Here is a 24,527-nt window from a genome sequence, read left to right as displayed (position 1 = left end):
TTACCTAATATTACAGGGTATTTTGCCTCATGGACTACCTGAAGAATCATTCTTTTGTTGAACTAGCAGGGGTGAACTCCTCCCTATTTTGAGCAACACTTGAGGTCAACCCACAAATGAGAAGGTAAAACAAATGAGGTCAACACACAAGGACTTGAGGTAGATCCTTGTTGACTGATAAAGAACAATAAATCAAACATATGGAAAACATGAAATCTTTTTCAGTTGGTGCTACTAGCCATCATAAAACAATTGAGGTTCACAGGAATCAGAATCTTTCCTCTTAATTATGCTATCTATCTTGTTAATTTCTGCAAATACCACCATCCTCAAGACTGCTTTATGTTGTTCAAATGATGCTTGTGAAAATGTTGATAAAAAAAAAATATATGGAAAACCAAAGACAAAAACCCTAAATAATGGCAAAATAATCTCTGAATTCTATTGATATATTAGATAAAGAAAATATATTAGATAAAGAATTTTAATTATGGAAAATTCACTTCCTAATATATAAACATACGATCTATGATGGAAAATTGATATGCACCCAATTTTAATTAATTTTTAAAATATGTTAAAAAATTATATGGAAAATTCAAGGATGTCATCATTTTTTTCCTCCAATAATAAATTATTATTTTTTAAAGAATAAATCATGAAGGCAAGATTTGACTGACTCAAAGTTTCTTCTATAAAACTATTTTATTATTCTCCCAAAGTTTGATTGATCAAAGAACTGCATGTATTTAAGAAAAAATGGTTCTTTATATATCTATTATTGTAAAATTTTTAAATAGAAATCTAGCAAATACATATTTTAATAGAGTTTATATACTTCCAAATAGTATCCATTCAGAAATTTAATTAACTACTTCTAACTATAATTGTATCTGCCAACTTAAATTACAAAAAAATAAAATCTTTACCTTCATAATGAATTTCTCAAAGACACTAATATCATTTAAAATATTAATTATAATGCCATATGTACATCTATATTATTTTAGAAATACATATGTTAAAGTAAAGGTTTAGAGGGATACATATAACAATTACTAACAACAGAGGGGTCTATACACAATTCTGCTAAAGACACTTAACAAACTGTGTGTACTGAAATGGACGGTCAAGATCGTTTCTTGGGACGAGATCGGTCTCAAGATTAAGGCCTCGTCGCCATTCAGGAGCAATATGACGGTGGAGCGACGATGACAATTGGGGATCGCGTTATAATGGTGGGGATGTGTTAAGGTTCCATGTCCGATTGCTGGCTTCTCAAGTTGCGAGTGGTTTCGCAGGCAAGAAGGCGAAAGCCGAGGCTGTAAGGATTGAGATCGCGCTAGGGCTTAGTGGTGCTCCTCTCGTCGCTCACGCGCTTCGATTCTCTTCCTCTTCGTGCGGTCCTCCGAGTCTTCCTCTCCCTCGCCGGCGAACGCCGCAGCCGCCGGAGGTATCCGTCTTCCTCCTTCTCTTCCTTTTTTCCTTCTTTTTCGGCTCCACATCCCTCTGCGCTCCTCAGTCCCCTCTTCTCTCCGTTTATTGATAATCTAAAAATAGGGATCAAGTTAGGGTTTCGTCGTACTCCTCTGATCGCACACGCGGCAGTTCTCTTTTCCCCGTCGTCCGGTTGGCGGAGTCTTCCTCTTCCTTTCTGGAGCACGCTGCAGCCGTTGGAGGTACCTCGTCCTCTTTGCCTTCTTTTCCGTCACCTGCCATCTTGATTCCCCGCTCCTCCTCTTCGTCCTTCTCTCTCCATTCTTTTCCGCCGCCACCGCCCTCCTCTTTCCCTTATCCTCCTCCTTTTCCGCCACCAAATTACTATTTCTTGAATAGCAATCTATGTTTGCTAATTGTTCTATTGTTTGTTATTTTTAATTTTGTTTATTAATGGATTTTTCATCTCTCAATTGCAAATGCATTTTCTAGAGCAATGGAACACGCAGAAGATGAGTGCCGTGTGGGTGGCGAGCATCATGGTAAACAGGACGATGAGGTATAATTTTTAATATCTGATCGCTGATATCTACTATCACTAATGCAGGGGTTAAATCAAGTCTCATGTCTACTTCCTTATATTTTGCTTCATCTCGTGTCTAAAGCTTATTTATCATTAAATCAGGCAATTGCTGTAGGTACCATTTTCTTAAGTCAGTAACCAATTTGTAAGAAGTGTGATGCATATATCTATACTTCTGGACAGAAAGTTGATAATGAGGTAGCATTGTTTCCAAAATTTTTAATGTTCGCGTGTCAAGTATTATATCTGATAGAGTTTCTGTTGTTGATTTGCTTTTATCATAGTTGCCTTTGTTATTATCATTCCATGTTCCACTTCCGTCTTGGTCTTGGGTTTAAGCTAGATTGAAATGTTTTGGCAGTTTGGTGATTTTGGTTTGGGGCCTATCACAAGTTAAAAAAATGATTGTAAAAAGAATTTAGATAACTTATGATTGAAGGAAGATTTGAGAAAAAAACCAATGGAGGAGGTGATAGGATGGAACTCTTTGATATTATCCATGATTGACGATGAATTAGATAATATATGGATGAAGGCAGAAAAGCCATTTCAAATCATTTTGATCTGTGATTTGTGAGACCTGTCCATTATTTTTAGTACAGTCTTATAATCATGCCAGTAGGTAGTGAACTTTGTGGGTTTCATGACAGTTGATTGACCAAAGAATTGTATGCTAAAACACTTTGATCTGGGACATGTTTGGCATATCTTGTTTCAGTTCTTTCTCTCGCAATGACAACCTCATCAAGGGTGCATTATATTTCATACCTAAGTCTATACTCTTCTAAGGGTCCTTGCTCAGTGGGAGCATTGTTTAATGTAATTTGCTGTACTAGTCTTTGTGCTGATGGCATCTGAAATGGTGAAGAAGTTCAAGAAGATAGGTCTTCCATGAATGTCACTGACATTGAATTTATTCAGAAATGTTTCTATACATATTATGGATGGGCTTGGCACAGCATAGTAAGGTACAGGTACTCTTTCGGTGCTCGACTTATGTCATAGAATACATGATAACTTGGCCTTCAAGTTCTCATATGAGATACTTAAATTTGTTATCAGTCATGATATTGCAGATATTGTTCTCTACTTTTTTTTTTCTGGACCTGCATGGTTGATCCATAATCTAATACTCATTTGATAAGAGCTTTTACCCTTATATCAAACTTTCAGTATCTTGTATTTTTTTTCTCTACAGGAAAGCATTGCACGCCTTGAGGAACATCGAAAATCAATTGATGCGAAAATAGCTCTCCGTCATAGTAATCTGAATCCTGAAAGACCAGGTATGCATGTAACAGAACACATACTCTTTTAAGTATTCTTTTGTTCCTTGAATATAATGGATAGAATTTTACATTATCGGGAATGTGAACTTAGTTTTTAATTGCTTGATAAGCCACTTATTTCAAATATCAATATACTTATCTTTTTCTCTTCAGAAATTAGACGTCCACTTTCGAATAATGATCACAGAGGCCAATACTATAATTAGGTTTTCATGGTAAATTGGTAAGCAAGACTTGATGAAGGCTCTGTGCAGGTTCATTTACAAACAAATTAAGCTGATTATTGAATTGAAACTTGGATTAAAACCAACCGTGGTTGAATGGCATCAGTTCCTAACTATAATTTAAAGGTTCGCTTTGGAACACATTGCTTGAGCCTGAGTTGATCGTGCTGAACGTTTGCAGCCTTACTAATGGATAATATAGTTGTAGGATATAATTTTTGATCGTACTGAACGTTTGCAGTTGTGGTGGTTTAATTGCTGCCTATTCCTCCTAAATGGGTTAAATTGTTTTGAAGTTGTTTGAAGCTATAGTGATAAACATTGATTTTTGCCATTAGATCTAATGCTTCTGAGCTCAAACAGAAGTCTTCTCAAGTTATGAATGGTAATGTGGCCTACTTCTTAGGTAGGACAAGTTCGGACCCAAACTCAATCCGATTTGGTCATCGTAGAGGGAAGTGGTTGGAGCAGCACTGTCCTCCTGCTACCATTTTAATCTTTGAAGATTTCCAGAAGTTTCTAATGGCTCGTTGATATCATCTTAAATCTGTCCAATTATAGAAAAATAATATTCACTATCTAGGAAAACAAAAAGGGTGGTTCAATTCATGAGGTTTTCACCAATGTGGCGTTCAGGGAAGATCCATGTAAGAAGTCTTGTCAAACTTTGATTACCAAAATTGCATAAAGCAATCCTACTGTGGTGCTAAAGCTTGTTGTCTTCAGAGCACTATGATGGGAAGCTAGTAAATTGGTCTTTAGAGAAAATAACAGACAACATAAGAATAAATAAGGAAGGGGAGAGAGAGATGAGATCACAAGAAGTTAAGTAGAAGAAAAATGAGAATAGAGAAGTTAAGGAAACGGTGCAGGGGTGGCATCAAGTTGAAGTTTTTTGGGGTATCTCACTTGCTTGACCTGCTTTAGTCATTAGAAGTCATTAGAGTCTTACTCAAAATCCATTAGGACTATAGGACTGTTAAGGAAACAAAGATCTAAAAGTCCTCTATAGTGCTGTTATTGTAGCTGATCACTTAATAGTGCTGCTTTTCAAGCTTCAGCGGTATGAACTGTAACTATGATGCGTAACAAGTTAGACTTGACTAAGCATTTATATTTTGAACTCCAACTTTATTGCAAACTCAGACACATTAGGCTTAAAAAATATAAAATACTCAATCCTGAACTCAAAGAGCACAGCAAGGTCAATCTATATGCTAGACTCTAGTGGCCCATGTAGAGTTGACTAATTCAGGCCCTATGCTTGGGCCTTCTAGTATTCCCTTTGGATATGTATGTTTTTGGTCTTTATCCGGCAGCAGGGCTTGAATCTTCTAGGTACACTGTCTTTGATACTGTTTTTTGATCCAAATTTTTATCCTAAAAGCTGATGACTTTTTGACCTATAATTGATTAGAAAAACTAGTTCTCTGTGATGCTGTGGACCTTATAGGCTGATATATTTGGGTTAAGTGCCAAGGTAAGCCTTTGAGCTATACCACTACATGATATATCAGGAGACATACTAGTTTTGTTTGGGAAATTCAATTATATTGAAGTATCAAACATGTCATATTTAGCATTGTAATTTAGCATTGTTTCGATAATTTCTATCACAGTAGTGCTTATGGTATTTTGTTCCAGATTCTGGTTTTCTCAGGACACTGGACTCCAGTATCAGACGTAATACTGCAGTTATTAAAAAGCTTAAACAGATAAATGATGAGCAAAGAGAAGGCTTGTTGGATGAGCTAAGAAGTGTTAACTTGAGCAAATTCGTTAGTGAAGCTGTTGCTGCTATTTGCGATGCCAAGCTTAGAGCTTCAGACATTCAGGCTGCTGTGCAGGTACATTTTGAGTAGTGTGCACGTACTTGTATTTGTTAAGCTAATTGCCACGTATGTAACTTAGGGTCTCTTAGTGCATGTTAAAATACATTGTTGTGCATTTATTGAGTGACTTGTTTGTTTCAACTTCTATTAATGTATAACTTTGGTTTTTTATGAGACAAAAAATCATAGTCCCAGTTGTATAAGGAGTAATTTACTAGGGCAATGTTAAATGCTGATATTGGTAATGGATTTAATCTTTTACTTGTATAAATCTTATGTAGCTTAGATTCTATAATATGCTGTGTTATTCTGATTGAATGGTAGCACTGTTAGTTTCCACTATAATGGATGCATTTGTATAAATTTGTTTAAATAATTTGCAGTTGATCTTTTTTTCTTTTTTTTTCTCTCTTCATGAACTGTTCTTTGAGCTCTTGGTCATGTGTGTCAGTCTTTAATTTGATTATTATTGTCTTCTTATGCTTTGAGTCACTGCTTTTTATTATTTAAGATTTGTTCCTTGACCTTGAGGTAATTTCAGAAATACAAACACTGAAAAAAATTTGGAGTGAGGGTGGGGATAATGGTCATTTAGGATTTCTACTTTTATTGTTAATTAAATTGTTATTGCTCTTTATTATCTTGCCAGCTTTAAGAAATCACTGTAAATCATGTAATGCTGTGCTGTTTAGAAGTTTACATTTTTGTGCTCATTTGGTACTTAGCATCAGAATTTTATTATTGTTCAGCCTTTTGGGACAAATGAATCAGATTTAAGCAGGTGTCTTGTGATGAAACACAATTGAAGGCCTTGCTTGTTTCCCTAATCTCATTCTGGATACCATTTATTTTGTAGGTTTGCTCTTTGCTTCATCAGAGATACAAAGACTTCTCACCTTCCCTTGTTCAGGGCCTTTTAAAAGTTTTTTTTCCTGGAAAATGTGGAGATGAATTAGATGTTGATAAAAGCCTGAGGGCAATTAAGAAGCGGAGTACTCTGAAGCTTCTTATGGAACTCTATTTTGTTGGTGTGATTGATGATTGCAGCATACTTGTAAACATTGTAAAGGATCTTACTACCTTGGATCATTTGAAGGATAGGGAGGTGACACAGACAAATTTGTCCCTTCTCACAAGTTTTGCCCGACAAGGAAGATTCTTTTTAGGCCTTCAGCAACCTGGACAAGAAATTTATGATGAGGTATGCTGTAACTTTGGATGTTTCCATTTGTTTGTCATATTCTGTTGTATGATTCTTGTCACTTTCTATGACAAAATTATGTGTGAATTTCAGACTTTCTGCTGAATAATGTGTTTGTTACCTTTGATGAGGGTTTTTTATGCTTTAATAGACTGCATGCTATTGCTATATGAAGTGTGCATCACTATGATGGGATTCCTTGATAGCTCAGTAGGGTTTCCACTTAAAGTATTACGTTGATTATACTGTCGCATCTAAAATTTGTCTATCATAATCCTCATGCAATGCTCCTTGCTTTTCAAACAAGTAACCTTCTGTCAGGTCTGCTGCAGTTCTTTAAAGGCCTTAATGTCACCGCGGATCAGAAGAAGTTTTTTAAGAAAGCATTGCACTCGTATTATGACGCTGTCACTGAATTACTTCTTTCTGAACATAATGTAAGCTTGTTTAGTGAGAAGTATTATTTTGTACATTTATTCTTTTTTGTTATGATTTATCTATTATTCTGATTTTTATGAATATATTTTCACTTCATGTTTGTATTATTTGCTGTTAAATTTTGTTGCAGTCACTTCGGCTAATGGAACTTGAGAATGCAAAGGTATTAAGCGCTAAGGGGGAGCTTAGCGATGAGAATGCTGCTTCCTATGAGAAGCTTCGGAAGTCTTTCGATCACTTGTTTCGTGGTGTCTCTTCGTAAGACTTCTTCCTGATAATATACTTGTGTTTTGAGCAATCATAAATTAGAATGAATTTTCTTTTTCTCTTGTTATATTAATAGCAGTGTGTCAGTAATATGTGCTTGTATCACTTTTGATGCTCTTTGGCCTGTGTGGAGATATTTTTGTCGCGCTAACATGCATTGAGATTACTTAGATTCAGACAACTGATGTTTGGATCATAACCGGTTTTAATAAGCAACACATTTTAGATCTGTAAAGCATGAAAAATATTAAGCTGATAAAGCATAAGAAACTAAACCACATTACACCATCTAGGTTTTGATTGACATTTATTTAGCTTAACTATTTTATGATGTAATAAAATCCAGAACAAGCACTGACCTTCTTTTGTGGTATACCTAACTATCTAATATGTTAAGACATTTTTCTTGGTTAAGTCTTGATCTAACAAGCTTTTAAATTAGTGTGAAATAGGGGGGGTGAATTTATGGGGTTTGGTTGGGTTGGGCTGGGTTTGGATGTGATTTTATTGTTATATAGGGCTGACTTAATATTATCTTTACCCATGCACATGGCTGAGGAAATACAAGGGTATGAACAAGTGCTGCACTGCAGAGAGGTCATAGTGTTGAAGGCCAAAGGATGGCCAGCAGCTCAAGATTTGTTGACTTGGGCTCAACACATCACTAGTTGGTTAGGTTGGATCGAAATAAGTCAGGTTGGGTTTTATGGATCAAGATGTGTGCTGCATTATTCTTCAAGCAAAGAAAATAGGTTGGTTGGATTTATCATTCTGTCAAGGAAACATATGCTTGACTCAAAGTTGATCTGAGTCAATAGCATATCAAGATCTCGACTCTGATTCCACCTCTGAAGCCATTCGTTTTATATGAACATGGTCAGGATTCCGACCCCTAATTTCAGACTGCGCAAATCATTTTAACTTTATATGAACACAATTAATTTTTTTTAAATAAATGGTCTTATTTTCAGTGGATATATGCAGAAAGTTTAGCCATAATATCACTCGTGCTTGACCCTTTAGCTACAACTTATCAGAAATTTCTGTAGGGCCTAGGAGCCTCACTCATTGAGTCAAAATCTATTATTTTGAAAGGTATTGTTGCACACTGCAAATCTTTTCTGTAGATGCCAACGAAGGTTTAGGTTGATTTTTGGCTGCCTGCATCAACTGTATCAACATTACCCTGTGCTGTTACAGCAATTCTTGGTTCTGAATCTTCTGATCATATTAAAATTTGCAATTTAAGTGAAAGATAATACTTTATTTATTGTTGGCAAAAGATTGGTAACTACAGTGGCCAAAGTACTTGAAAAGATAAAAAAGAATAAGTAAAAGAATTAGAAAAGGTAATTGGTAAGACTATTTAAGCTACCAAAAAGATTATTCTATTAACATAGGAAGGTAATCATAGTGGTTTGTGCTTGTATACTTTTTCCTTGCCAAACATACACCAAAACTAAATATTAGTTTTACGTATTGTTTCCAAATGTTTCTTTGCAGTAACTTGTTTTAATGGATTCATAAAAATTTTTACTCTAGACTGTGAAAAGAATAAAGCTAAATTCTTGCTAAAAATAATATAGTCAAAATATTAGTTTTGTTGTTGTAAGGAAACAGTTTTCATGTTAAAGATAAATTCAAATGTTTTCTTGCAGCAAGGAAACCGTTTTCATGGAACTAAAATTCCTACTCTGAATCATAAAAGAAAGGAAAAAAAATCGAATTTAAAATTTTGCCTTAGTTATAAAATCACATTGTCAACAGCCACCGTAGTGTGGTACTGTGATGTACTGCAAGTATGAGGGTTCCTGGAGGGAATCTTATTTTGTTGGCTTTTAGTAAAAGAAGAGGTAAGATGGGAATTCTTAAATGAGCTCTGAGATGTGACAGAGGCATGTAGCTGTCTGACTGGTTTTGGAGTGACACCATTGGATTTCAATCAAAACTTCAGTCAATGTTTTGCTCAAATCAGGAAAATCTTATTTGATTGAGGGGATCTGGTTCCATTTGACTTTAAAGGAGACACTAGGTTGTTAGGCTTTTTTTTAATGATTTTGTTGCAACTTCCATGGATTCTTTGGGTCTATAACCAACTCACATAGTATGTAGAAGTGCAAGTATAATGATGATAATGATGCTGATGTCAATTGGTTAAAGAATGGTATGATTTAGCATCAGTAAGGATTGTGACAAGGTCCCCCAAATTTGCCTATCTGTCGTGCAAACCTAACCCAATGCATCAGTAGTCTTCTAGTACTCTTTATGATGTTGCAATTTGTGGTCTTAGCCCAATTCAGATTTTTGAATGCAAAGGCTCAAAATATCACCAGGGTTGTTAGGCTCATTGTGTAGGGCCCCAGTCTCCTCTATTTCGAACATGGATTATGATGACTATGTCACATGGATGCACGTTAATGTTGGATTGTCCATAAAAATCATTAGATGATTGATTCATATATACTAGTGCTTTTGGAATAATCTTTCCAAATAGGCTTCGCTGACAAAAAAGCCAGTATTGCCGAGATTACAAACATAGTTGCTGTTTACACCAAAATGTCTTTTAAATTGTATGCTTGAATGTCAGTATGTATTTTAGCTATTGTCTATCATTTCATTGGAACCTATTCTTGATTACCTATGCTGTGCATTTCCAAATTAGCTTCTTATATTTGTTCATTCACATTCTTACCTGCTTCTTCTTGTACAGTTTAGCTGAAGCCATTGACATGCAACCTCCTGTAATGCCAGATGATGGGCATGCAACTCGAGTTACAACAGGAGTTGATGCATCGTCTTCTGTTTCTGCCAAAGAAACATCTGTTCTTGAACCTGTATGGGATGATGAAGATACACGAGCATTTTATGAATCATTACCTGATCTCAGGTTTGTTAGGCAGTAAATTTTTTGTAGTACTTCTAATAAAATTTCTGAAACTACTGCATAGAAGTTTAACTGTATTGCGTTCTGGGTACCGTATACTATTTGTTGTCTGGATACCTTGATTTTATGATTGCTTTTTTATGGTTTCTTGTAAATCTAAATTAACTCTCCATTACTGAGCAGAGCGTTTGTTCCTGCTGTTTTACTTGGAGAAGCTGAACCAAAGTTGAATGAACAACAACTGAAAGCACATGATCAACAAAATGTAAGGATGCAATGGACTCAATTTTTTTGTTATTGGATTTATCTTGTTGGAATCTTCCTGAAAGCTTCATAGAAGCATGCAGTGTTTGCAGAAATAGTGATTGTTGTTGTTGAAAGGAGAAAACAATAAAAAGTGCATATTCTGCTGCTTATTCCAACCACTGCTGGTCCCTGCCAGCTGGATAAGCACACAATGGTGCTAACCAGTGTATGTTTATGCTTTGGAACATGATGATGGATGTGACATAGATGAGTTTTCTACTAAAGTAGATCCAAGTGCAATGGACAAATATAAATGAGGTTCATTAAACCTAACTTAAAGAGGGAAAATTAGACACTGCATGCACCGTACTATATGCAGTCTAATGGTGGACAAGGAGATGAGGTACAAATTTGCACATATAAAACCAAGCGATTTCTCAAGTCCTACTCTGAACATTTCAAGCTAGCTGAAATATATGATGGCTAGACTGTTGCATATTAGCTAATTCTTCTATATCTGCCACCTTAGCTTCAAATTACACATTTATAGGGATGAAAGAGGAATATGTCAATAGGGTTTTCCATTAATTTTTGTCATCTTTTCCTTCTGGAGACTACTTTAAGTGGGATATCGTTTAACGCAATATCCTCCAGGTTTTTTTTTATATAAAATCGTCACTTTTTTTGTATTGGTTAATTCTCTTGGAGTCATATCCACGGGAATCATGTGTTGCACGTAGTAAACTGAATGACATACTATTCACCTTCACACCTTGACAGCAATGAATGCTTTTTGGTGTGTTTGACAGTTTCAATTATAAAATTTGAAGGTCAAATTGTGTTCTTTGTTCTCTTATGATTCTTTCATTGCATTGCTTCCATCAGTTTCTTGTTCTCAAACTCTGCAGGCATATTATTTCTTAGGCACCAAGATACTCCTTAGACATCCTTTTGTTATACACCTCTTAGCTCATTAAATCATTGTGGTCCTTGTTGTTCTTTTGTGAGTTTAATTTTGAACTATTCTGATATTTAAGGAAACTACATTGGAGCCAGACAATGACGTGCAAGATACTGCTGAGACCTGTGCTGATTCAGAATTTTCACCAGAGTGTAGAACAGATGAAAAGGGAAAGGATAAAGATGACAAAGATAAAGAAAGAATCAGAGATTCTGAAAAGGAAAAATCTAAAGAGGACACTGAACGGAAAGATGGGGAGAAGGATAAGATCAAAGGCCTTGATGGAACAAGCTTGGACAGTCTACTACAGAGGCTTCCAGGCTGTGTAAGCCGTGATCTTATTGATCAGTTGACGGTAATTACCATGTGTTTTCTTGTGTGTAATGTTTTATTCTGTTTGAAACTTGAACTAATCAATATGTTATCTAATGACCTTTCCTCAGGTAGAATTTTGCTACTTAAATTCAAAGGCAAATAGAAAGAAACTAGTCCGTGCCTTGTTCAATGTCCCAAGGACCTCCTTAGAGTTATTGCCATACTATTCTCGTATGGTGGCAACATTGTCAACTTGTATGAAAGATGTCCCAACAATGCTTTTATCGATGTTGGAAGAGGAATTCAACTTTTTGATAAATAAGAAGGTACATTTAATATTCCTCTTACTGTTGACTCTTGATTCTTGTTATTGAGATAACTTCAGTTTGTGGTTTGATGCAGTCACAAAAGCAAGGTTACTTAAGCACTTATAATATTAAGTGTCATATCCAAAAGAAGCAGGATTAGGTGCTTTGGTAGTTGGATTAATTGGTTTGTAATATGATGAGATATATTTGAATGTAGTTATTGTTATGCTTGATGCATTAGCTCCTCATAGCAGTGCAGATGGTTTTAGAATGTGTTGGTGATAATACCACAATTTGTTATTACCAAGTCCGTACTTAGGTTATGGTAAAACACGAGGACTTGAAGTCCATCTTAAGTTGCACATTACACAATCATCTTTTTTTTTATTGGAATATGAAGTTTACCAATGTTATCTACGTGAACTTGGATAGGCTCATCAATATGGTTGCAGCATCATTTGTAAGCTAAGTTCTGTAGCATTGTGGTGTACTTCACTAATGCTAATGCATTTTATGAATTTTTGTGTATAACTTCACACGGTTTATGACATGTTGATTGCTTGAAAATAAATAGATTGCCTCAGAATAGAATCCCACTTAGGCAGCCTCTGCCATAATTGTTCCTAAGATTCTCGAACTCACCTTTTTATCCCACTGCACCTGTGTCAATATGACACATAGAAGCTCTGGTATGATATAGGTTTAAAATCTGTTAGCATCGCCCAGAAATTGTTCTCCTCAGCTAAAAATAGGCCAGTGTCATCTTTCGACTGAGTTTTTTGCTGGTGAAGAATAAAATGTAGTAAGTGGCTACTGATCCTTGAAGGAGAAGTGCCTCGATGCTGCTGTGCTACTGCTGCTGCTCTACACAGTCCTGGCTGCACTGTTGTGTGAGAGAAGAGGGAGAGTTGAAATGGGGGAGAAAGGAAGCAAGCCTCATAACTCACATGATATATTCTATTGCGGATCACATGATGTGGAATTCAATAGTACTCTGAGCGAAGATTCTGTAGTGAATATTTAATGATCTTATCTGTATCTCAATTGTCAACTGATGAGCAGACAAGAAAAGAGGAGAATAAAGAGAAAAGTAGAAGAGGATACACAAATGTTTAACAAATTAGATACTTTTAATAGTTTTTCTGATAAATTTAAAATACAGTTATTTTATGTTAGTTATGAAGCAGATGTGTCTTTAAAATTTAAAATTGTTATAAAAACTAGAATATTTAAGATGGTAGTTCATAGTTAATCTAAACTTGACTATTGTTTGTATATTCATGTCCTCCATATCCATGTTTTAAATTGGACCCTTTGACTATATCCTATATCTTAATTGGAGAAACAACCTTCTCAGACACAAAAAAATTACACTGTACCTGGCATCCATAATCAGTTCAAAGCAACAGAACTGGATCTATCCGCTTGATTACTTTGCACTGTGGCATTAGAGCTCATAGATCGACAAGATTCTTAGTGATGTGGAGAACTATACAAGTGTTTTTTTGTTTCTGTTGTTGCACTCATTCATGATTTCCTTCTTTCAGGATCAAACAAACATTGAAACAAAGATAAAGAACATTAGGTTTATTGGAGAGCTATGCAAGTTCAAAATTGCTTCTGCAGGTCTTGTTTTTAGTTGCTTGAAGGTATGCTGTGAAATCATCATCTGCAGTCTTAGTTACTATGAAGAACGAGATTGTATGTGTCATTTGTTTAAATTTTGGTTGCTAAAGATTTCTTAAGTTGTTCAACTATCTGCATCTTGCTTTAATATCAAGAGCAGTTAATTTAGATGTTCCTGTTTAGGTACACATTTTCCGGTAACATGGCTATTTTGTTGTAATCCTTCTCAACCCTTTTTAACATCCTGCTTTATTGTAGCCTTATGTGTGAGTTACTTCAGAGCTTTCAGAAATTTTTTTGTTGTGTTTTGGCTTTGATTGTCATTTTATTGTATACATGAAAGCAGACTCAGTTCATTGACTGCAGTATGAAAGGAGAAACCACAGAAGCATATTACCTGAACTTGCACCTGGTTCTTGCACACTTTTCTCGTGTTATTTTTTCCAAGAATGCCACTCTCATGCATTTGACCAGCACCAACTCATATGCCAGCTTGCAAATTCAATAACAGCGATATACTTATTAAGGTTCTGTTAGAATCAAAGACACAAAACAGGTTTAATATCTTGCACATTCTATTTCCTCAGAGTATATACATTTTGCAAATATGGCTTTTTACAAGGAATATTTTTTCCTATAAGTAGACTAGGTAGTGGAAGGCAAATGATCAATTTGAGATGGAAGAATAGATGTTAACGAGTCTTTCTTATATATAATTAGCAATTAAGACATTTGAGGCTATTTTTATGGGACTTATATGTCATTAGATTATCATTGTAAGGATTTTAACATACATCAACTGTCTAATCTTGGAAGGCAGACTTTGATTCTTTATTCGAAACAATGTGATCGACTTACGTCCAGTTTAAGCCCTGATCTGCATGGTGTATGACCTGCTATGCTTGGTCTAAGGTTATGCACACATTTTAAGTACTTAGTTCATTTTTCATTATCTTTAATGGTCAGTTTTGGTCACATGGTGTTTCTTTTTTGTTTTGGTGATAAAGCTGGAGTCATTTAGGGTTTTGATCATGGTTCATCTTACCGGTCCGTACCGATGTACCAACCAGCTATTGGTATGGTATGTGCCGATCTGCACTGAGTCATATTGAGCATACCGACACATGATATATGGGAGCGTACCGATGTATTGTCCGTATTAGTCCCTTGTCAGATTGGTATGTACCACCCATATCGAGCGGTATGTTGTAGTATGGTGAATCTTGGTTTTGATAAAGCTTGCATCAGAGTTAGCTGGTGTTCTCTGTTCAACCGTCTTTTATCTAATCTCTTTTGTCCATAAAAGGGTTTAAGAGCTAGAGAACATAAAGGTGAAAACATAAATATGCTATTGGTTGGTTCTTTTTCAATATTGACCATGCAAAAGATATCTCTTTTAGGGTCCATATGTCAATGCCCAGGTTTCCTATTTGAAGCTATTTGGTCACAAATTCCAATAGCAAGTGGGACTCAAGCCGGGGTAAGAAGGAATAACACATAGGTGCATGCTTTTTCTTTTTAGCTATTGTGACCTTTTGTTTTACAATGGGAGTGTGGGTGTTTGTATCACAAAGAAGGGTCATTAGCTGAAATCAGAACATCTATTTGATGCATTGGATTTATGTGTGTTTCATTTGGATGATGACCTAACATTTCACTTTCTTCTCTTCAGTAGTTCTGTGGCACGTAGAACACATGGGGATAGAGAGACCAACATAAAAATAAAAAAAATCAGGATATTAAAAAATTTAATGAACCAATATGCCCAACTATTTAAAGCATATTCTTATTTTTTTAAGGATACTAAGTTTCATGTGAAAAAAATGTTTATTTAGTTCTGGTTCTAATACATAAAAAAGCAAAAATAATGATCAAGACCTTATACTATAAAGTTTATAGGACAAAAAGTTGTAAATATATTTATTCACTTGAGAGATCAATAATTAAAAAATAAATATATAAGCAAGTTGCAAACTCATTGAGAACCCAAACCTAATGACCATAATTTATATGAGGTACCCAAAATATTTTGCAATTTACGAAAATTTAATAATTTATACAAAAAGGTGGGTTACATATAGAAGTTCCAGTTACAGCATCATGGCAAAGAAACTCTTTTATAGGAGGAACCACTAGATAAATCAAATTATTTATTTATCTTGACTCTCCTCCGAAAGGTTACATACATTGACCACTTCTAGACCCCGCATAAGTGGGGATCTTGTGCAAAGTGCCTGAAACTATTTTGGTTGGTACTGATGTGGTACCAAGATATTGCTTACAGAAAAAAGTTATCTATGTTTTCCCCAAAGTTTAATGTAAAAAAGTATCTTACAAAAAACATTTGGTCTCAAGATGCAGAGTGACATCCAATGGATGCTCGTTGGTTACTACTAGAACAGATACCATTTGCACAATTATCTAACAAATTAATTAAAGGAGTTTTATACAATTACAAGGGGTTGCGGACTTATACAAAATGCAAAAAAGGTATGCCTATCAGGGAGTGCTGTTTTGTCTCTTTTGACACCAAAGTGACATTTGATATATTGAGTTATTTTTGGTGAGTCATATGAGGTTTTATTTTTGTGGGGGATGCTTAATCCAATTGTACATTTCTTTTATCTTTGTTTAGGGATTTTCGGACTTGTTTGTAATTTGGTCTTGCAAATTAAGGTTTGGTCAGGTTGGAGTTTGATTATGATGTTTTAGGTTATTGTAATATATATTTTCAATTGAGTTTGTTTTATTTGAATTTTGTGTTGAGTTTAATTTGGTTCAAATTAGAGTTGGTATGGGTCAAATTTGGGTTTGATTAGGAGTCAATTTAGGCCAATTATGGAGTCAGTTTTAAGATGTTGTATCCGACACGGGAAGGAATTCCAGTGATCCATATTTGCTAGTTTGGTGGTTGATTGTCTGCTTTGAAGCTTGTTATTGGTTGTTTTTGAGTATCCCATTTGAGGAGGAAAACAAATGAAACCTCTCTTCTCTACGATTCCCAATCCGCTGACCAGCTATGTTGAGATTCCTATGTGGTGTCTAACTTGTGACATCTCTGATCAGGAGTATGCAGAAGATTTCAACTGGTTCAAGAAAACATGCTGGATATGTACATAGCATCTCAAACAATCTTTCTAGAAGATGCAGGGAACTGAAAAATAAGATTTTATTTTTCCTTGCACAATCTTTTGTTGGTAGTTGTCTTTAGTTAATTTTGTATCTTGAATCATGAAGTAAGTTTTGATGATTTGAGTTGCCATTGTTTCTATTTCTCTCTGTGCATTATTCATAGTACTCTAACTATTGTAACTTCAGCTTATCAGTAAATGGCATTTGTTCAAAAGCTTTGCATGACTTCCTCACAAACTAAGGTGCATTCTATTGTTATTCAGGCCTGTCTTGATGATTTCACCCATCATAATATTGATGTTGCTTGCAACCTTCTTGAGACATGTGGTCGGTTTTTGTACCGATCACCTGAAACTACCATACGCATGTCAAACATGTTAGAGATTTTGGTGCGATTGAAAAATGTCAAAAATCTGGATCCACGCCATAGTACTCTGGTAGAAAATGCCTATTACTTGTGCAAACCACCTGAACGTTCTGCACGAGTTACTAAAGTCCGTCCTCCGTTACATCAGGTTTGGCAATTTTGTACTATTTGAATTCTCTGCTTATTTCTTCATTTACTATGAACTAGCTATTTTGACATATATTTCTCTCTTACAGTATATCAGGAAACTAATTTTCTCAGATCTTGATAAGTCCACTGTTGAGCATGTTCTTCGGCAACTGCGGAAGCTACCTTGGTCTGAATGTGACTCGTATATCTTAAAGTGCTTTTTGAAGGTGCACAAGGGAAAATACAGCCAAGTGCATCTTATTGCTTTACTCACCGCAGGGCTTGCTCGTTACCATGATGAATTTGCGGTTGCACTTGTTGACGAGGTCAGTTTCTTAAGGACCTGAAATCATATAGCTGAAGAATCTATGGAAAAATATATATATATAATTCTTTCTTAGATCCACTGTATTGCCTATACTCTTTTTAAAGCAGCTTTTCCTGCTCAATTCTGAATGTCAACTGGATTATATTTGCATTACATGAAGCTGTTTAGATACTTGATTGTTTGGCTTTCATTTAGTTGCCATCTACTCTTTCAGTAACCTCATGCTTTCTCTGAGTTATCGAAAAGCTTAAACCTGTTCAATTCAAGGCATTTGCTATTGAAGCAATATAAATATTCACATCCATTAGAAGCAATATAAATAAGCAACATAACTAAAGAAAATTATCTTATAGTATTGATAGAAAAGGAAATGATACCATGTATGTCTTTATGCGTAGAGGCCAAAGTACCATTTAATCTAGTTAAAAATATAAATATTTTGCCTAGGTAAACTTCCTAATGGATTAAGAGAGAGACCATGGGTTTTGCTAATAATTTGTTTTTCTACAAGTAATTTAGAATGTTGCAATGTGAATAAATGAGTGAATGTGCCTTGTTTGATTGTTTTTGAGTGAGAAATAGAAACTCAGATAGGTATAGTGATTTCTATGCTTGATATAGAATGAAAATAGACTCTTGGGTGAATGGCTCTCTGAAAGGAATATATGGGAATAGGGATCCATATGATTTTGAGATATGTGGGAGAGGTAATTGTTTGTCTTTTTTTTTTTTGACACATTAGTATATGTTATTTGGTACTGAAATAAGCGAGATCGGGTTCAAACTTTGGTTCAAAATTAAGTTGGCAAGCGAGTAAGCTAGGAAAACAGAGGTGAAAGCGAAACTACGATCGAAATAAAGTTTCGATTTGAAAGTTCGATCGAAAAATACGTATCAGAAATGCGTTTAAATTAGAATGTGAGTTAGGGTAGTGAGCAACTAAATCAGTTAGTAATAGCAAGGAAAAGCATAAAGAGAAATGCAAACCAGATTTATAGTGGCTCGATCGTCCTGACCTACGTTCACTCTCGATTCATCTTCCCTCGAGGCCACCGACTTTCACTATCAATCTTTTTTTCAATGGGCGAGGGTCAACTACCCTTGTTACAACTTTCTTCTTTTCACAGGCTTAGGAGAGAACCTTTACACATCTATTTTACAAGAAGACCTCACACCTTTAGAATGATTTCTAAACTAAAGGAAGAAGAGACTCAACACTTTTCAAGAAAGTTTACACTTAAAATCACAAGTGTTCGTGCTCTTTTCTTGCTTCATCAAGCAAGCATGGGTGGGGTATTTATAGACCCCAAATGGTTTCAAAAATGAAACTAAAAATTCAAATCTTCAGGTTTTCAAGGTACTGGCGGTACTACCGCCTGCGCCGAGCAGGACTACCACCTGACAGAGCTAGGAACCTGGGCTCTTATGGTACCATCGCCTGCCTAGATGGTACTATCGCCTGATAGCTTGGGAACTCGAGCTCTGGCGGTACCATCGCCTGCCTGGGTGGTACTATCGCTTGATAGCCTGAGAATCCGAGCTTTAGCAGTACCATCGCTCAGCCCAACCCCAAGTTATTGAATTGGCCTTCCAACAGTCTCAATTCAGCTTTGGTTGAGGTTTAATAGACTCCTAATCAAGTTGGCATGGTTATGCCCCAAAATCAACTCAATTAGATTCTAAATGACTTTGATCAAGACTCAACAACTCTAATTATAATCATAAAGCCTTCAACACGTTGTCTGACATGTTATTTGTTTATCTGGCACTTCGTCCGAACCTCTGACGCATCGTCCTTTCCTTCGGCGTATTGCCCGATCCATTGGCATGTTGACCTCTCGCAGCATTTGATCTTCTTGGCGCAATACTTGATCCTTCTGGCCCAACACCCGAACTCATGGCACGAAGTCCATCCTTCGGCACGTCGATCAATCCTCCGGCCCGACATCCAATCTTTGACGTAATGCTCTTCGGTCCAACATCTGATTCTCTTGCTTCAACGATTTGCCTTTCGATGGTTCAAGTCGATGATCAAAGTTTCTCCTGCGTCAATTATCTCAAACGCTTATTAGTTCATAAACTCATCAATTGATTTCATCATCAAAATTCAGGATTCAACAATTGTTTTATCCATTGCCCCTCCTTCCCCATCTTCCTCCACAACCATCGGTTACTCCTCTTCTCAATTCCCACTTTAGAACTTTTTAGCACTATATTGATCCACTCTTTAGAATTGTTTAGTATTGGTTAGAATTGTTTAGTATCATATTGATCCACTCTTTAGAACTGTTTAGCACTGGTTGGAAACTTGTTTAGCATAGGTCTCTATCATTTTTATTTTTGTGATCATATTTACTTATTGTAATATATTTTTTGAAATTTAATATTCAAGAGCGCCTCGCTTTGCTTGGGCCATCACTTAGCACTTCGGGTGTTTTGGGACCTTGGCTCCTAGCCCAACAATGCTTTTTAAAAATTAATATTTAAGAGTGCATTGCTTTGCTCGAGCGAGTGCATAGCGCTGTTTTAGGACCTTGGTGCCTAGCTCAATAACGCTTTTAAAGACACTGATCTAGGTAAATTTAAGAGGGTTTAACATTACTGACATGGTCTGACAATTTTTCTTGGATTTTATCAATATTTATAGTAATGCATGTCTTTGTGCACATGAATATATTACATATATATTTACATATACATACAGTCACATGTACATGTATGCATGAACATATACATACAAATACACACATACATATGCACATTCATTCTATATATATATATATATATATATATATATATATATATATCTATACACACTGTGCTTTTATTGTTCATATTAGCTAGTTAAAAAGGTTTATGTTACTTGTTTCTGTAAAAGACTTGCATTTTGGAATTCTTATCAATTGATTATAAATCAATTAATTTCGTGCTCTAAAGACAGTTCCATGAACATGACGATATCTTGTCTCTCTGGTTCTTTAGCACTTAGGTATCACCTAATGTAGGTGGGATCTTATTCTGTGGTGGGATCTTATTCTGCTTTCTGATTTATATAATTTTTTATGTATGTATGTGTGTGTGTGTGTGTGTGATGCATTTTAATTAGCTTTGATGAATACTTTAGAAGTTGCTAACCATACTGTTTCAACTATTTTAGGTACTAGAGGAAATTAGATTGGGTTTGGAGTTGAATGATTATGAGATGCAGCAACGGCGGCTTGCACATATGAGGTTGCTAGGAGAGCTATACAATTATGAGCATATTGATTCTTCAGTAGTCTTTGAAACACTTTACTTGATTATTGTTTTTGGGCATGGAACACCAGAAGTAAGTATCATTATCAAAATTACTGTTTGGTTATTATGCTTTTTTACTATCTTTGCATTAAGATATCTAGTGATGTTTGTAGAAAATTTTTGGTAGAAAGATTGAGAAAGCATTTCTTGATAGATAAAAATATGAACATGGTCAACTGCTTGAATCATGAAATACATTTTATTACTTTAAGCAAAAATTGAATGCAACTAAGTTATAGAATAATTAACTCAGTTTTGATTGGGCCATGCTTGGGTTGGAAGAACTCGTAGACACTTTTATGTGGCTACTTGCAGCTACTAGTATACCAGCCCATTGGTGATTAAGAATTGGACAGGTTGGTTCAGGTTGTCTTTGTTTAGGGAGATTGATAAAAGAGGGAGGGCCTTGGCAAGGCTCCTTACTGTGGTTGTGATATTGGGTCTATGTGAATTATATATAGAAAGAGAGAGGGGTGGTGTACATCCAATTATACTTGCCATCATTCCTGCCAGCAGCCATGGTAACTTGGAGACTTGAACAGCAGTGTAGGTGGATGTTGAGATCCATCACGTGAAAGAAGGAATGGTCCTATTGGTGATTTAACTTTTTAAAGTCATTTTTATGTGTAATGTTAAGGTTCTCCAACCTCTCAATATAGACCTACCAAAGTTTACATGTAGATATTTTGGCAGGACCTGTTTTGAAATTTTGTAGATTTTGATTATATCCCGGATTGGATCAAGGTGGTCCATCCTAGTTGTAGCAATATTAGTCATCGTGTAGCTGTTGGTAGGCTAACACCTTTTTATGCATCGTCTCACTTTTGATGCTACCTTTCTTTTGTTGATCATCGGAACTGAAGGTTGAAATAGACAATTTAATTGTGTTTGGAATTTAGACTCAAATTGTGCTGACTTCAATCTATTTTACCTGACTTAACTAGCATAAGCCAATTCTGTCCACTATGATTGAGATTATCATTGTGACAACTGCCAGCTTTTCTAAGCCTATCCGGACCAAATGGCATAACAAGTAGGATGTAGAAGTCATTGTTCTGTCATTCATTTTGATGCATGTGACTGACTTGTATTTATTAAGCATAGCATGAATGCATGTCTCGAATATTTATGTTCAAAGAATGACTTTTATATAACATCTTGATACAAACATATGGTATAATCTTGGTTATGAATTTGTGGTAGGTCCAGTAAGTTATATCTGTATTGTGAGTTACAAAATTCAAGACAAATTCAACTGTACTGTCAAATAATTCAAAGAAAAAAAACCAAGTTTGAAGATTGTTGTACTCTAATCACTGAGAAATACAGTGCATAAGTTGCATGAATCTGTTGCAGAAAGGCTTAAGATAACTTTTCCTACTTGTGCATGCATATGATACCTGGTTTTGCATCATCTTAGCATGTTAAACCTGCAGGATTCATTTTCGAAAAAAAAAGGGGAGTTAGAGTCTTACTTCTTTTTTGTTGTCAGCAAGATGTCCTGGATCCACCAGAAGATTGTTTCCGGATCAGATTGGTGATAACACTTCTTCAGACGTGTGGTCATTATTTTGATAGAGGTTCTTCGAAGAGAAAGCTTGACAGGTTCTTAGTATATTTCCAACAATATGTTCTCAGCAAAGGTCCAATACCACTTGATGTTGAGTTTGACATTCAGGTTAGTCAAGATGTCATTACTTAACAACTAGTCATTTATTTTGGGATAAGTGTTATGGATTTCTACCCTTTCAGAAGCCTTCATTGTATCTCCTGTCAGGTTAATATTGAAGATATGCACAAGAAATTTAGACACTTTAAACTATGGGAAATTTGTCCATGAAAAAATGATGCACTACTGTTTCTCCTTCAGAAAATCTGGATAGTCACTAGCTCCACTACTAGCTCCTGATTAGTTCTTGCAGAGAGAGTGTTTATCTCGATTCCTCAGACGGCATAATTTAACAAACAATTCTTATTAACTTCGACATGCTTGCAGGATACTTTTGCAGATTTACGACCAAATATGACTAGGTACTCTTCAATTGAGGAAGTTAATGCAGCACTTCTTGAACTCGAGGAAAATGAGCGCACAGCCTCAACTGAGAAGACCAGCAATGATAAGCACTCAGATGGTGAATCTCAAAAAGGTCAATCTCATACAATGGCATCTACCATCACAGCCAATGGAAAAAGCACCACAAATGGAATTGAGGAGAATGGTAGGGTTCATGAAGAGGCTGGAGACAGTGAGAGTTACTCAGATAGTGGTAGTGTTTATCAGGAGGGGCATGAAGATGAGGAAGAGCCTTTGTATGAAGACAAATCAGATGATGGGTCAGACGGTGATGAGGATGATGATGATGATGAGGGTCCAGTTGGTTCTGATGAGGAAGACAGTGTTCTGGTCAGGCAGAAGATGGTGAAGGTTGATCCCAAGGAGGAAGAGGACTTTGAGCGGGAGATGAAGGCTCTGATGCAGGAGAGCTTGGAGTCACGCAAGCTAGAATTACGGTCTAGGCCTACCTTGAACATGATGATACCAATGAATGTTTTTGAAGGTTCCAAGGATCCAAGGTTTGTTGAAGGGGAGAGTGGCGAAGAAACAGTTGACGAGGAGGGTGGCAGTGGAGGACAGAACAGGGTGCGAGTAAAGGTGCTGATGAAGAGAGGGAACAAGCAGCAAACAAAGCAAATGTACATCCCTCGGGATTGCTCCCTTGTGCATAGCACAAAGCAGCAGGAGGCTGCCGAGGTTGAGGAGAAGCTGGAAATCAAGAAGAGGATCCTGGAGTACAATGAGAGGGAAGAGGAGGAACTAAGTGGTGCATCGTCACAAGCTGGGAACTGGATGCCTGCTGGAAACAGTGGCAGCAATAGGCCTGCAGGCCGTGGAAATTGGGATGGCACGAGAACGGGTGGGCGACCACGGCAGAATTCTTCGAGCGGGTACTATCATAGTTATGGTAGGAGGAGATGAGTGGATGGTGTTGGTCTGGTTGATTTTACACAAGTGACCTTGGATGGTGAGTGAAGATGGGTAGGAGAAGATGAGTGGATGGTGGCAGTGCGATTGATCTTACACAAGGGTTCTTCTTGGATGGTGAGCGAGTGAAGCTCGGCGCAGTCTTTGGTGTTCAATGAGGGTCTCCCAAATGCAAGCAAGGAAGCATGGGTCTGCATCTGACTCGATGCATGTAGATGTATAGGTGTGCTCGTGTATAAAGAAGGCGCTAGGATGATGCTGTCATGGAATTTAATGGTTCTGCAGGTATATGGATATGTTTAAAAAAATTGATTCGAGAATGTGCTTGTGCTGTCATTTCCTTTTTCTTCTCTGTAGCGACTCTTGAAAGCTATTCTGTTTTTACCTCGCTTGCGTGCGGAAGTAAATGCCAGAGTTATATTAATAGTTTTTGTTATTGTTGGAGGGGGATATGTTACATGGAAGATAAAATAAAAGTTGAGATAAGTTGTTCAAAGGTTTGGATGCGTAGGATATGACTAACAACGACATTTGTGAATCAGACATATATCAGGTTGCTGTAGTTAGAACAGTCATTATTTGATGTATTTTCAAAATTTTGTTTCTAGGATCAAAGCGTGCCGCGAAAGGGAAGGAAAAAGGAGGTGGCTTGAGTTGTTAAGAATCTTTTTAGGCTTTTA

At 36.2% G+C, this 24,527-nt stretch overlaps 1 protein-coding gene across 2 annotated transcripts; it reads left to right on the top strand.

The window, feature by feature from the left end:
- The first annotated feature begins 1,245 nt into the window (after positions 1-1,245).
- On the top strand, positions 1,246-24,271 carry LOC135617631 (regulator of nonsense transcripts UPF2-like). Of its 2 annotated transcripts, XM_065118050.1 has the most exons (18): positions 1,246-1,453; positions 1,561-1,679; positions 1,930-1,996; positions 3,219-3,306; positions 5,178-5,380; positions 6,222-6,566; positions 6,899-7,003; positions 7,135-7,262; positions 9,982-10,158; positions 10,339-10,420; positions 11,439-11,717; positions 11,806-12,003; positions 13,533-13,634; positions 17,007-17,258; positions 17,347-17,565; positions 20,725-20,895; positions 22,357-22,542; positions 22,861-24,271. In XM_065118050.1, exons 3-18 carry the CDS (start codon positions 1,934-1,936, stop codon positions 23,839-23,841), a joined length of 3,579 nt encoding a protein of 1,192 aa, XP_064974122.1. In that variant the 5' UTR covers positions 1,246-1,453; positions 1,561-1,679; positions 1,930-1,933; the 3' UTR covers positions 23,842-24,271. The 2 variants fall into 2 exon arrangements, with proteins under 2 accessions (XP_064974122.1, XP_064974123.1); XM_065118051.1 differs by lacking the exon at positions 1,561-1,679.
- The last annotated feature ends 256 nt before the right edge of the window (positions 24,272-24,527 follow it).

Source organism: Musa acuminata, chromosome BXJ2-7, assembly GCF_036884655.1.
Source record: "Musa acuminata AAA Group cultivar baxijiao chromosome BXJ2-7, Cavendish_Baxijiao_AAA, whole genome shotgun sequence".
Classification (NCBI taxonomy): Eukaryota; Viridiplantae; Streptophyta; class Magnoliopsida; order Zingiberales; family Musaceae; genus Musa; species Musa acuminata.
The sequence above is the reverse complement of the archived record's forward strand: the minus strand, read 5'-3'. Positions and strand labels throughout refer to the sequence as shown.

Excerpts from the sequence above, each read along its gene's own strand:
- LOC135617631 (XM_065118051.1), top strand. The coding sequence starts at position 1,934 with ATGGAACACGCAGAAGATGAGTGCCGTGTGGGTGGCGAGCATCATGGT. Across the intron at positions 1,997-3,218 it reads ATGGTAAACAGGACGATGAG|GAAAGCATTGCACGCCTTGA; the intron begins GTATAATTTTTA and ends TTTTCTCTACAG. Across the intron at positions 17,566-20,724 it reads CGGTTGCACTTGTTGACGAG|GTACTAGAGGAAATTAGATT; the intron begins GTCAGTTTCTTA and ends CAACTATTTTAG.